Genomic DNA, 15,077 nt, shown 5'->3' on the forward strand with positions numbered 1-15,077 from the left:
AGTTGGCCAGCTACACACCAGTTTTCCTGCCTCAGCCACCATTCTGCACAGAGTGCAAAATTCCACCCAATGTGTCTGTAAAGGGTTATAGATAGGGCAGCATGGTAGGACAGTGGTTAGCACCGTGGCTTCACAGTGCCAGGATACCAGGTTCGATTCCTGGCTGGGTCACTGCCTGTGCGGAGTCTGCACATTCTCCCCGTGTCTGCGTGGGTTTCCTCCGGGTGCTCCGGTTTCCTCCCACTCGTCCCGAATGACGGCTGTTAAGTAATTTGGACATTCTGAATTCTCCCTCTGCGTACCCGAACCGACGCCGGAATGTGGCGACTAGGGGCTTTTCCCAGTAACCTCATTGCAATGTAAGCTTACTTGAGACAATAAAGATCATTATTATTATTAAGTGAGTGGGCAGAAATTTGTCAAATGGAGTATAATGTGGGAAAATGTAAACTTGTCCATTTTGGTAGAAAGAAAAGAAAAGCGTAGTATCATATAAATAGAGAGCGAGACTGCAGAATGTTGCAGCACAGAGGGATCTGGGTGTCTCTGTACATGAATCACTAAAAGTCAGCATGCAGATGCAGCTAGTGATTAGGAAGACAATTGGAAATTTGACCTTCATTGCAAAGAGGATAAAAGTGGGGAAATCGTTCTACAACTGTACAGGTCATTGCTGAGTTTGCACCTGGAGTACAGTGTATAGTTTTGGTCCCCTTACTTAAGGAGAAATATACTACTATTGGAAGCAGCTTAGAGAAGGTTCACTGGGCTGATTCCTGGGATTCTTCGGGTTTGCCTTATGAGGAAAGGTTGAATAGGGTGGGCCCTGTACCGATTGGGGTTCAGTAGAAAGAGAGGGGATCTTTTTCATAGAATCCCTACAGTGCAGAAGGTCATTCGGCCCATTGAGTCTGCACCGGTCCTTGGAAAGAGCACCCTACTTAGGCCCACGCCGCCACTCTATTCCCGTAACCCAGTATCCTCACCTAAGCTTTTGGATTCTAAGGGGAATTTAACATGGCCAACCCAACTAACCTGCACATCTTTGGACTGTGGGAAGAAATTGGAGCACCCAGAGGAAACCCACGGCGACACAGGGAGAACGTGCAAACTCTACAAGGCCGGAATTGAACCTGGGCCCCTGGCACTGTGAGGGAGCAGTGCTAACCACTGTGACACTGTGAAACACTTAATGTCCTGAAGAGGACTTGATAGGGTGGATGCTGAAAAGATGTTTCTGTCTTGAGGGGAGAATCTAGAACAGGGGGGCATAGTTTTAAGATAAAGCATCTCCAATTTAAGATGGAGCCCCTATTCTCAAAGGGCCCAATAGTCTTTGGAATCCTCTTCCACAGAGAGAAATGGAAGCTAGGTTATTTACTGCATGCAAGGCTGAGTTGGACATATTTTTGGTTGACAAGGGAATCAAGGGTTATGGGGAACAGAAAACAAAGTGAAGATCATCCATGATCTTCTCGAATGGCACAGCAGGATTGAGAGGCTGAATGGCCTACTCCTGTTCTTATCTCTTATGATCTCATGATTTATTGGTATCAACAAAGGTTGCTTACATTGCTGATAAATTGTTGTCAGAATTGTGAGTGCCTCAGCAGAATTTCAAACATTACCAAACACCTAACCTCGAGGTTCATTTGGCTTGTAGTTCTAACCAGAGAGAACATAAGAACATAAGAACATAAGAACTAGGAGCAGGAGTAGGCCATCTGGCCCCTCGAGCCTGCTCCGCCATTCAATTAGATCATGGCTGATCTTTTGTGGACTCAGCTCCACTTTGCGGCCCGAACACCATAACCCTTAATCCCTTTATTCTTCAAAAAACTATCTATCTTTACCTTAAAAACATGTAATGAAGGAGCCTCAACTGCTTCACTGGGCAAGGAATTCCATGGATTCACAACCCTTTGGGTGAAGAAGTTCCTCCTAAACTCAGTCCTAAATCTGCTTCCCCTTATTTTGAGGCTATGTCCCCTAGTTCTGTTGTCACCCGCCAGTGGAAACAACCTGCCCGCATCTATCCTATCTATTCCCTTCATAATTTTAAATGTTTCTATAAGATCCCCCCTCATCCTTCTAAATTCCAACGAGTACAGTCCCAGTCTACTCAACCTCTCCTCATAATCCAACCCCTTCAGCTCTGGGATTAACCTAGTGAATCTCCTCTGCACACCCTCCAGCGCCAGTACGTCCTTTCTCAAGTAAGGAGACCAAAACTGAACACAATACTCCAGGTGTGGCCGCACTAACACCTTATACAATTGCAACATAACCTCCCTAGTCTTAAACTCCATCCCTCTAGCAATGAAGGACAAAATTCATTTGCCTTCTTAATCACCTGTTGCACTTGTAAACCAACCTTCTGTGACTCATGCACTAGCACACCCAAGTCTCTCTGAACAGCGGCATGCTTTAATATTTTATCGTTTAAATAATAATCCCGTTTGCTGTTATTCCTACCAAAATGGATAACCTCACATTTGTCAACATTGTATTCCATCTGCCAGACCCTAGCCCATTCACTTAACCTATCCAAATCCCTCTGCAGACTTCCAGTATCCTCTGCACTTTTTGCTTTACCACTCATCTTAGTGTCGTCTGCAAACGTGGACACATTGCCCTTGGTCCCCAACTCCAAATCATCTATGTAAATTGTGAACAATTGTGGGCCCAACACGGATCCCTGAGGGACACCACTAGCTACTGATTGCCAACCAGAGAAACACCCATTTATCCCAACTCTTTGCTTTCTATTAATTAACCAATCCTCTATCCATGCTGCTACTTTACCCTTAATGCCATGCATCCTTATCTTATGCAGCAACCTTTTGTGTGGCACCTTGTCAAAGGCTTTCTGGAAATTCAGATATACCACATCCATCGGCTCCCCGTTATCTACTGCACTGGTAATGTCCTCAAAAAATTCCACTAAATTAGTTAGGCATGACCTGCCCTTTAGGAACCCATGCTGCGTCTGCCCAATGGGACAATTTCTATCCAGATGCCTCGCAATTTCTTCCTTGATGATAGATTCCAGCATCTTCCCTACTACCGAAGTTAAGCTCACTGGCCTATAATTTCCTGCTTTCTGCCTACCTCCTTTTTTAAACAGTGGCGTCACGTTTGCTAATTTCCAATCCACCGGGACCACCCCAGAGTCTAGTGAATTTCGGTAAATTATCACTTCTTGAAAAGTTCTTGAAAATCTCATTGTTATGGTGTGACCAGCTTGGTTGTCTGAATAACTCCGCGGAAGCCTAATTTGAATGTGTTAAATTATTCAACTTAGAACCCACTTTGTTAAAACAATGTTTGTTACTTTATTTTAAGTCAATTGTTATATTATTTTTCCCAGTGGGAAACCCAACATTTATCAGATGCTATATATTAAAATCTTGCAGTGGGTGCAGATTGATATCAGACACTTTCAATGTAATGTATTTATAATGTTAACACCCATGTGGTGCTCTACGCTGTGACTCTTGTCTGTCACATCACTCGTATGGGGATTTCAGAGATATCCTGGCCCACTCATTGCTCACAAATGATGGAAAGGGATCTTTTAACTGGCGTTAAGGGCAGCACGGTAGCATTGTGGATAGCACAAATGCTTCACAGCTCCAGGGTCCCAGGTTCGATTCCGGCTTGGGTCACTGTCTGTGCGGAGTCTGCACATCCTCCCCGTGTGTGCGTGGGTTTCCTCCGAGTGCTCTGGTTTCCTCCCACAGTCCAAAGATGTGCAGGTTAGGTGGATTGGCCATGATAAGTTGCCCTTAGTGTCCAAAATTGCTGTCAGTGTTGGGTGGGGTTACTGGGTTATGGGGATAGGGTGGAGGTGTTGACCTTGGGTAGGGTGCTCTTTCCAAGAGCCAGTGTAGACTCGATGGGCCGAATGGCCTCCTTCTGCACTGTAAATTGTGTTGTTGTGTTAATCCCCTAATGTAAATTAATTTAGCAGTGTGACCAAAACCTGTTCAGGTTTTTTTAAAAATCATTTTTACGGGATGTGGGCTTCGCTGGCTCGGCCAATATTTGTTGTCCATCCCTAATTGCTCTTGAGAAGGCGGCAGTTGATGTGTTGGGTGCTCTGGATCCGTGGAACACATACAGGCTACCAACACTGAAAATAGTACAACACTATTTTATTAAGCTAGAAACTGTTGAACATACTTTCACTGTGGGTTAACACGATGTTAGATTAAACTAAAGACCTATGCCTATCTTAACCAGTCTATGCACTCAGCACGTGGTGAGGATCTGTGCTGCAAGCTGTGAGCTCTGTCCTTCTGAGAGGCTGCGTCCCGAATGCCCGGGAAAACTGATGCCCTCTGTCTTTATAGTGAGTGTGCTCTCTAACTAGTGATTGGCTGCGGTGTTGTGTGTGTTGATTGGTCTTGCTGTGTGTCAATCAGTGTGCGTGTGTCTGCACCATGATATACTGGTGTAAATTATGACAGTAGTGATCTGGCTTTTTGAACTGTTGCAGTCCATGTGGTGCAGGTACACCTATTGTTCTATTAGGGAGGGAGTTACAGGGTTTTGACCCAGCGACAGTGAAGGAACGGCAGAATATTTCCAAGTCAGGATGGTGAATGACTTGCAGGGGAACTTCTAGGTGGTGGTGGTCCCAAGTATCTGCTGTCCTTCTAGATGGTATCGGCTGTTGGGTACAAACTGTCCCAGGCTGTTAAATTATTCCAAAACTCTGCTGTTGAATAATTTAACACATTCAAATTAGGCTTTCGCAGAGTTAATCAGACAACCAAGCTGGTCACACCATAACAATGAGATTTTCAGAGAATTGAAACCTCTCTGGTTATAACTACAAGCCAAATGAGCCATGAGGTTTGGTGTTTGGTAATGTTTGAAATTCTGCTGAGGCAGAACAGGACTGCTAAGCCCTGTTCACCCCCTGTGTTTGCCTACATTGTCTCCTGGTCTGGTTATGTTTCGATTTAAAAATTCTCATCTTTATTTTGATATCGCTCTGTGGCCTAGCCCCCTCTGTAATCTTCTCCAACTTGACAACTTTCCAAGATATCCGTGTTTGTCAAATTCTGGCCGTTTGAACATCCCCAATTTTAATTGCTCCGCCATTGGTCACCGTTCCTTCAGCTGCTGGGACCTTCACTCCACAAGCCTCTCCCCCTCACGGCTTCTCTCGTCTGCTTTGAAACACTCTTACGAACCTCGCTTTTTGGAAAAACAATTGGTCCCTAATATCTCCTTGTGTGGCTTGGTGTCAAATTCTATTCTCTAATCGCTCCATCTCGCAACATCAAAGGTGCTATATAAATGCAAGCTGTTGTTGTATTCTGCTTGGCGCCAGAAGGAAATGGACTCAAGTGCCATCCAGTTTTTTAGCCCAAAATTGTGCTTCCACAGTGCTCACCGAATTAAAGGTGGGAAATTAGACAGATATGTGCGGCAACACCTTAACGTGGAGGTGCATTTTCTTTCATTATAAAGAAGGGACACTCTTTGACGGCAGCCAACATAGGTGCAATATTTTCAGCGCTAAGCACACGGACCTTGTTAAGGTGCAAAACTCAGAAGCAACCTGAAGAGAAATGTTTCCCAATCTCCATCCAGTTTTGCCATGATGGCAGCCGAGGGTCTCTTTAAGCATCACTGGAAATTGCCCCTTTCCAACTTATTGTACACCTGTTTGGGAATCAGGAGCAGGAGCTGGAGGTGTCAGACAGGCAGACACAGGAATCATGTTGAGGACTAAGTTGGTTCCTATGTGAAGTTCTGCATAAGCCTGTTCCTGACAGCCAGGAGTGCTGACAGTGCAGATTCTGGTTTGCCTGAAAATCAGCACAAACATCAAAAATGGAACCCACTGGAATTAGTAACGGCTCTATTTAAGTTTCAAGACTACCCTGCTTTTGAGATAAAAGTTGCTCTCCCCCTGAGACATTCCTCATCTTAATTTGAGTTATTTTTATCTGATTTTAAAAAAAATTGAGTTTGAATTTTGAAAGCAAAATTCATTAGAAATTTGAATTTTGTTTGTTTTGCTATTGGGTCGAATGTTTTCATTTTTTCACTGCTTTGAGACATAAGAAATACAGATCGACTAACCAGTCATTGAACACTAAATACAACACTTTATGAGGCTTGTTAGAAAGTTGCAAAGAGCTGCTGGACATTCCTCCTCTTCTTCACCCCATCTCTTCCCCATCCATTATGTCTGTGCACTAGAGTATGAACCCTTGAGGTTGCTGTTGCGAGAGGGTGGGTGGAAGGGGTGGGGAGGGGGGTGGGCGGGGGTCTGGTTGGTGGTTAACAAATAACGTTTGGGAACCCCTGGTTTACGTAATGACAGACAGGGCTTGATCTTCCGGCCACCCTGCACTGGATAAGCAGCTCGCCGCGGTGGAGCGTGGCTGGTGAAAGCTGGGAGACCCCACTCCCGGCATCTACCCAGCTCGCAACGCCTCGCGAGATGTTGCAAGAGGAATTCCGCCCACAATAAGCAGGATCAGTTTTTGGCAAATCTGCCTATTAGAGCGAGGCAATAAGCCTCACTCTAATGTGCATATTCCCGAGGTACCTGAGGCTTTGAGATTCAGTCCCTTTGCCTCACGGACACCAGGCGAGCGCTGTTTGGTGCTGGTCCTCACAAACGGGGACCAGGTGGAGTGGGATTCGTGGGGGTATCCACGGGGATGGGAGGCCCCCAGCTGTAGGTCCTTCGGACAGGGTGGTGCCCTGGCAATGCTGGTGCCACCTAGGTGCTAGCCTGGCACTGCCAAGGTGGCACTTCCATCTGGCAGGGCATGCCAGGGTACCAGGTTGGCACTGCCAAGCTGGCATTTTTGCACGCATGAGATTGGGCTGGTGCCCGCCCGGGGGAGGGGGGGGGGGGGGGGTGATCTCATGTTTGAGCTTCTCGCTACAATGAGGTGCTCTGGCGAGTAGAGCTCCCCGTTGTAAAAAACGGGGCTATGTGCAGCCTCAGCCCTGTGTTCCCCATTTAGGCCCTTATTCAAAGTGAATTGCGTTGAATAGCCAGGTGTTCCTCGGCACTGCGAGTGCCGGGAAACATGCGGCTAAACGCGCTCGCTCGGGAACTTTGTTGCCTTTTGGGAAGATCGTGCCCACAGTTTTTGTTACACCATCCCTGCACAGTTTTCTTCCTTTTTCTGAGGTTTTAAACACTGCTTTGTAAAGGATGAGAAGGTGAGGAAATGGGAAGGTCACTTATCCATGTCTTGAGGGTCTGGGGAATATTATTTGGTCACTAGTTACAGCAATAAAGTGACTGGAGAACTTAAATGGGCATATAACATGATAAAAGAATCATTGAAGGGGATTGAATAACATGAGTGTGTCTTCATGGCTGCAGGTTATCTGAAATCTACATTGTCTGAATTTGAATGTTCTGTGTGTATGCAATGTTCAGGTAAAAGGTCAAATAGATATACGAGTTTAAAGCAAACTGATGTTTGCTGTAGTTAGGCTGGGACTGCAATGATTAATAATAATAATAATCTTATTGTCACAAGTAGGCTTACATTAACACTGCAATGAAGTTACTGTGAAAAGTCCCTAGTCGCCACACTTTGGCGCCTGTCCGAGTACATGAAAGGAGAATTCAGAGGGCTGGATTCTCCCCTACCCAGCGGGGCGGGGGGTCCTGCGGGATGGAGTGGCGTGAACCACTCCGGCGTCGGGCCGCCCCAAAGGTGCGGAATCCTCTGCACCTTTAGGGGCCAAGCCCTCACCTCGAGGGGCTAGGCCCCCGCCGGAGTGGTTGGCGCGCCGCCGGCTGGCGGGAAAGGCCTTTGGCGCCACGCAAGCCGGGGCCAAAGGGACTCCGCCGGCTGGCAGAAGTCCGCGCATGCACGGGAGCGTCAGCGGCTGCTGACGTCATCTCCGCACATGCGCGGGGGGGGGGGGGGGGGGGGGGGGGGGAGAGGAGGAAGATCATCTCCGCACGCCCATCGCGGAGGCTGATGTCCGACACGGAAGGAAAATAGTCCCCCCACGGCACAGGCCCGCCCGCAGATCGGTGGGCCCCAATCGTGGACCAGGCCACCGTCGGGGCACCTCCCAGGGCCAGAACGCCCTACGCGCGCCCCCCCCCCCCCCCCCCCCCCCACCCCCCCTCACCCCCCCCACCGCCCCACCAAGGGCCCGGCGGGGGTCAGAGAATCCAGCCCAGAATGTCCAATTAACCTAACACCACGTCTTTCGGGACTTATGGGAGGAAACCGGAGCACCCGGAGGAAATCCACACAAACATGGGGAGAACGTGCAGACTCCGCACAGACATGACCCAAGCCGGGAATCGAACCTGGGACTGTGAAGCAACAGTGCTAACCTCTGTGCTACCTTGCTGGCCATTATTACCCTGGGTTGTTCATTATTTATTTTTTTGATTGGCTTTTACTTTGAGGGCCACAATATTAAGTTACCTGATCACGGACACTAAACTTGTAGTGGGTTGTGAATTCAGTAATAAAGAATTATATAATTATCTGGAATCGCATGATTTGATTAAGTACCCATGTTGGATTGTCCAACATGATCTTGTTAAAGACAAAGATCTCATTCCATGATTGTTACAACTGATACCTGTGTTTAATATAATGAAAAAAATATACAATAATATATCAAGAAACAAAGAAGCATCGAATACACATGGGTATGATGCCCTGTTAGATTTTGAATGGTCACATTTGTTCTCAAAACCTTTAAAACAATTAAAGTATTAATTAAATTTTGATGCTGACTCAGTAACAATTAAAGATAAAATAAATGCAGAGACACTATTCAGGTCAAATGGTTCCCTGTTGGCATGTAAAGCTGCATAAAGTGTAATTTTCTTTATGAATATAGCTAGGAATGCAATTACCGTTTAACAGCAAGGGGGCATTGCTGAATCCAGACAACTAAATCACGCCTCTTCAATGAAGAAGTGACAGATCAGTATTCTTTAGTGAGCCCCTATGCACGATGAATAGCTTTCATTTCATGTTTTATTAGATTAGGTGTAGTTGTGATACAAGTTTGGAGTCCGTGATCAGGTGACTTAATATCGTGGTCTCAAAGTGAAAGCCTATCAAAAGAAGAACAGAATAAATGAACGACTCAAAGGCTGGAAAAACAGATGTGTTGGACTGCAACATTTAACTGCCATGACGCTTCATGCTGCACCAAAGCTAAATCTTCCTGAGGCAAAGGAAAAGAGTGAGAGGATTTTGCTAGATTGACTTCACCCACAGAATGCTGTTAATCCATAATTCTCATGCAGTCTGTGTAGGTGGAAAATCACATCAGCTTTATAGTTCCAATGGATGTATCTGCAGTGTCTGTCTGCCTGGAAAATTCTTTCTCCAGTGCCGAGTGGGTCTGTGTTTCAACTTTGGAGCATATTTAGTCCCTTTAATTGTAACTTTACGGTTTTGATTCTGCAGGTACTTAGCTGCATTGGCACTATGGAAGACTTAATTCCTTTAATAAACCGAGAGAGGTAGAAAATTTGCTCAGCCAATTTTTACTAATAATGGAGTGTAAGAATCAAGATCCCAAAGAGAAAATGCTGGAAAATCTCAGCAGGTCTGGCAGCATCTGCAGGGATAGAAAAGAGCAAACGTTTTGAGTCCAGATGACCCGCTTTGACAAAGGGTTATCTGAACTCGAAACGTTAGCTTTTTTCTGTCCCTACAGATGCTGTCAGACCTGCTGAGATTTTCCAGCATTTTCTCTTTGGTTTCAGATTCCAGCATCCGCAGTAATTTGCTTTTATCCAGTAGGAATCAAGATATTGTTGACAAGTATTTCATGGAGGCCATTCTATGATGACTGAACCCAAAGATAATATGTTAATTGTGTGCATTTTAGGTCACCTGCAACATCTGCAGTTAAACTACTGTCATAACTGACAGATTAATGGTCATTCCTTCTATTTATGATTACAGGTAGAGTTTTGTTCCTGTTTAATGACTTAGTCATGCTCTTGTTTCATTTTCTTGTCACAGGACAATCTCAACAGACAACAAGTTGGTCCTAACAATATCAGCTGACGCATGTGAAGGGAAAGATAACTTTGTCCGTTATCTAGAGCACGTTCAGGCTGTGGTCACTATGAATGCCACCAGACGGGGTGACCTAAATGCCAACATGACCTCCCCCATGGGCACTAAATCTATTCTGCTAAGTCGGAGGCCAAGAGATGATGATTCTAAGGTGGGCTTTGACAAGTGGCCTTTCATGACAACGCACACCTGGGGGGAGGACCCCAGAGGGACTTGGATCCTAGAAGTTGGTTTTGTCGGGGGTACTGTACAGAAAGGTGTGCTCAAGGAATGGACATTGATGCTCCATGGGACTCAGAGTGCCCCTTACATAGACCAAATAGTGAATGATTACCAGTCCAAATTGGCCATGTCCAAGAAGGAGGAGCTGGAGGAAGAACTGGATGAAGCAGTAGAGAGAAGCCTGAAAAATCTACTGAAGAAAAACGAGGCCTAGTAAACATTGCATGTCTGTCTTTCATTCCCAAATCCCACATCCTAGCTGCTTTGTGATTTAAAACTACTGAAATTAATGTTCCCTGTAGCAAAATGATCACATCTCGTTGTATATTGTCAGTTAATAAGTAAATTTAAATGACAATTTTTTACACCGATACTGTTAATTCCACAGATTTTATGTACAGTTCGTGACTGTAAAGGATCCTTGGTGTGTGAAATTTAAAAGTGAAATCTTGCAAGCAAAGCAGTGACGGGTTCTCTTTATATTTTTGTGATAAATGTTTATATAAAAGAAATGCATTTCCAATTTGCAGGTGATAGGTTTGACCATATTTCCTCTATTCAAGCTTAGCCAAGGTGAAAGCAGGCTTTTATTGGCTGGGATAGCACTTTACACTGTGTCACTGAAGGTGGATAACATTGAGTCATACACACCCACCTCCATTGGTAATCAATAGGCAGAATGATTTATTTCTCTACCTTGGAATAATACAAAATAAAACAGACCGTGCATTAGTAGATTCCTGTTTTTGTGACCAATTTCTGCCCATTTTGTAATTGTGAGCATTTCTGTTTTGTTGCACTGTACCATATTCAAAAAAAATGAACCCAAAGCTGAAACTTCGAAGATGAAAGTTTGCTAACTATTTATAGCCCACGTAGGAATATTAGTCATCACATAAAGTGCAGTAACTATGAACACTTATCCACTCTCCGCATGCTGTATTATGTCATACTGAGCATGTTTGTACAGTGTTTACTGCAAGACCTTTGGCAAATTCCTTAATGGTATAAGTAACAGTGTTTAAACAGCATCTTCTGATGCTTGGGAAGAGGTCAAATTCACAATAATGTGCTTAGAAATTGAACCAACACAGCATTTGGTAATTGATACACGAGGAGAGAAAGAACGAAGACAAGTGATCCCAATCTTCATTGCATAGAAACACAGGAGCAGTAGTAGGTTATTCAGCACCCTCCCTGAGTCCCTTTCACCATTTGATTAGATCATGGCTAATGTGTATCTTATTCTGCCTGCCCATTTTCATTCTGTAATACTTAATATCCTTCCCTAACAAAAATCTATCATTTCAAGCTTTGAAATTTTCAATTTACCCCCAATCTCAATAGCTTTTTGAGGGAAAGAGTTCCAGATTCCCAAAACCCGTTGTGTGAAGAAGTGCTTCCTGACTTCACCCTTGGACGGCTTGGTTCTAAGTTTAAACATATACCCCCTTGGCTGTGGACTCTCCCTACCAGGGTGAGAAATTTCTCACTATTTCACCCTTCAATCATCTTATTAATCCCCTCAATTAGACAGCATCGGACAAAGCTTGCAGAATTTAAGGATAAGTAGCAAGGCTTGCATCACATGGCCCTGGTCGGTATGTTTAATATTGCACTGCTAAACTACTTCCTGGAGCTAAATAGGAATGCTACGACACAAAGTTAGGGAACCCACAGTTCACGTGTGAATTATATTTAGATTGCCATTTACCCTCTACTCCGAATGAGATAATAACACTGATAAAACATTAAATTAATATTTGCGTTGCTGGCTGCATTCCTTCACTTGCACCATCTAAGCAGCAACAAGATGGTTTGATTCAATCCTTTGCTGCTATTAAGTAACATTAGTGACTAATTAGTGATGGTGCACTGGTCATAACATGTTCAATTATGCACGTTTATGAGACAAACCAACTCTTGATGACTGGATATCCAAACTAGTTATCATCCCATAAAATACTAATTATTGTCCAAGGTCTCCCTCTGACAATATTAGATTCAAAGCACTGACTCATGTCATTTGCCACATTTTGGTCTCTGCACGATCAGAAATGATAGAACTGGATAAGCATCACAAAATCTTCTCCTTATGAGATGTTTCAACACCAGAGGAATGAGAGTGGGGCTTCCTGGTGGCCGGTTTAGCTCACTTGGCTAGGCAGCTAGATAGCTGATTCATGATGCAGATCAAGGCCAGCAGCATGGGTTAATTCCTGTACCGGCTGAAGTTATTCATGACCTCAACCTTACCCCTTGCCTGAGGTGTGGTGACCCTCAGGTTAAATCACCACCAGTCAGCTCCCCTCCCTCAAAGAGAAAGCAGCCTATGGTCATCTGGGAATTTGGTGACTTTACCCCTTACCGTGGGAGAAGGGGAAGATTGGGAATGTGGAGTGGGGGAGAAATCGGTGAGGGAGGTGGAAGGGATCTGAAGTGTCTGAGGCTGATTAGGCAAACATGCTGGTACTAGTAGGTAAGCGGAAAGAAAGGCAACTGCCTCCCAATCCAGCAGTCTCTCAGCACAGTTCAGCCATCAGGTTTCATGAGGCTTTCAAGTTTCGAGTAGTGAATAAAAAAAGGAGGTTCGCAGCAGCATCATAATATTTAAAGCGACAACTGTGGAGCAGCTTCATCCCTACCCTGACCTCCCTTAGAATGGGAAGTGGACAGGATGGAAGAGAGTTGGGGTTGGGATTCAGACTTTTAACATTTTAATCCCCCACCCCTACCAAAAAGCCAAACCCGTCTAGATTTTGGGGATAAAATTCCCCACGTAAAAAAAATCTGAGGAATCTCAGCGTGAGAAACAGTGGTTCATAGCCGAAAGCCATCACAACTTGTCTCAGCTATCATATCCTGAGGTATTCAAGTTCACCCTTGTTAACAGGGAAGAATGTCCTCTCCACACTTCATTGAACAAAATTTCCAACCCTCTTCGGGAAGTAGTTTATGATTTCTTTGCAAAGGGGAAATGTCCCCCGATGATATATTTTCTTTCACCTCCAGATGCTAGAAGGTTAGCATTTGCTCATATTATAACTAAGAGTGAGAGAGAGAGAGCCAGGTTGGACATACAGGGACAGTAAAGTGTCCTGATGCTTATAGTTTTGATCTACTTACATGTTTGGTAACTCCTTGCTCTACCCAAATGACACCGACCGCAAACGGTTAGGATTAATTATCATTTTTACAAGAGAGTAGAGAATACTGTATGACTAATCCTGGCTGGAATTCTCCAGCTGTTGCAATTCACTTTTCCTGCCGGCAGCACAGCCCCACCCGCAGGTTTCCCAAAGATGTGGGGTGTCTTCAACGGAAAATCCCATCGACAAGTGGCGGGAATATAGAATCCCGGCGCCAGCGAATGGCATGCCGTCGAGAAACACAGGGCTGGGGAACCGGAGGATCCAGCCCCCGTCTCCAAAGCAAACTGTAAAATGATTTCCTTTTCAGTCATGTGGTTTGACGTTTAAGCTTTAACCTTCCTTATTCCCATGAACGCTTTTGTGAAACTTGTAATCGTGGATGGTCCCTAGCCAACTCCAAACTGCTTAAAATGAAGGAAAAACTCACATTTCTAAAGCATTTCACATGATCTCAACAGCACCACATACTTATATAGCACCTTTAACACAATAAATCACCCCAAGCGTTTCACAGGAATATTGTAACACAAAATTCAACACTGAGCCACAAAGGGGTTATTGAGGCAGGTGACCAAAATTGTGGTCAAAGACGTAGGTTTTAAGAAGTATTTTGGAGGAGCTGAGAGCCTGGAGAGGTGAAGAAGTTTCTGGAGAGAATTCCAGGGCTCAGGGCCTAGGCAGCTGTAGGCACTTCCGCCATTGACGGAGCGATTAGAATTGGGGATGTTGACAAGCCAGAATTAGAGGAATGCAGATTTCTTGGAGTGTTGTGGGGTCGGAAGAGATTACCGGGGTAGTGAGGAGCAAGGCCATGGAAGGATTGGAAAACAAGGATGAGAATTTTAAAACAGAATTGCTTAACTGAGAGGCAATGTAGTTCACCGAGGGCAGCGGTGTTGAATGAGTATGACTTGGTGTGAATATGACCAAGAACAGCAGGATTTTCATCGAGTTTTTCATAGAATTTACAGTGCAGAAGGAGGTCATTCGGCCCATCGTGTCTGCACCGGCCCTTGGAAAGAGCACCCCACTCAAGCCCACACCTCCTCCACCCCTTCCCCTTAACTCAGTAACCCTAATTAACCTTTTTTTTGGACACCAAGAGCAATTTAGCGTGGCCAATCCACCTAACCTGCACAGCTTTGGACTGTGGGAGGAAACCGGAGCACCCGGAGGAAACCCACGCAGACACGGCGAGAACGTACAGACTCCACACAGACAGTGACCCAAGCACTGGGTGGAATTGAACCTGGGACCCTGGAGCTGTGAAGCAACTGTTCTAACCACTATGCTACCGTGCTGCCCCTTAAACTTAGCAGCGCATAGGCTAGCCAGGAGTGTGTTGGAATTGTCAAACCAGAGGGGAAAAGGCATGAATGAGGGTGCAAGATCAGAGTCAGATGATGTTATGGAAGTGAAAATAGGTGGTCTGAGTGATGGTGCCAATGTATGGTTGTCTCAGTATGCCCAAGGCATTTTACAGCCAATAAAATTCTCTTAAACTATATGTAGGATGAATCAAAGAACCTACTTAATTTAAGATAGTATAGATAGTATCGTGGTAATGAGCCAGGACTACTAGGTTTGAGATCAGGAGTTTCATTGTTACCCTTGCACATTGTGAATCTTTATTTATTAA

At 44.9% G+C, this 15,077-nt stretch overlaps 1 protein-coding gene across 1 annotated transcript in view; it reads left to right on the forward strand.

Moving 5' to 3' along the window:
* The window catches only part of pcsk2 (proprotein convertase subtilisin/kexin type 2), a 101,062-nt gene extending 90,041 nt beyond the window's left edge, over window positions 1-11,021 (forward strand). The window contains exon 12 of the mRNA XM_038807046.1: window positions 10,008-11,021. Coding sequence (XP_038662974.1) covers window positions 10,008-10,500 — 493 coding nt within the window. The 3' untranslated portion in view covers window positions 10,501-11,021. The remainder of the gene's footprint in view (window positions 1-10,007) is intronic.
* Window positions 11,022-15,077: the final 4,056 nt, after the last annotated feature.

Source organism: Scyliorhinus canicula, chromosome 1, assembly GCF_902713615.1.
Source record: "Scyliorhinus canicula chromosome 1, sScyCan1.1, whole genome shotgun sequence".
In the NCBI taxonomy this organism is placed as follows: Eukaryota; Metazoa; Chordata; class Chondrichthyes; order Carcharhiniformes; family Scyliorhinidae; genus Scyliorhinus; species Scyliorhinus canicula.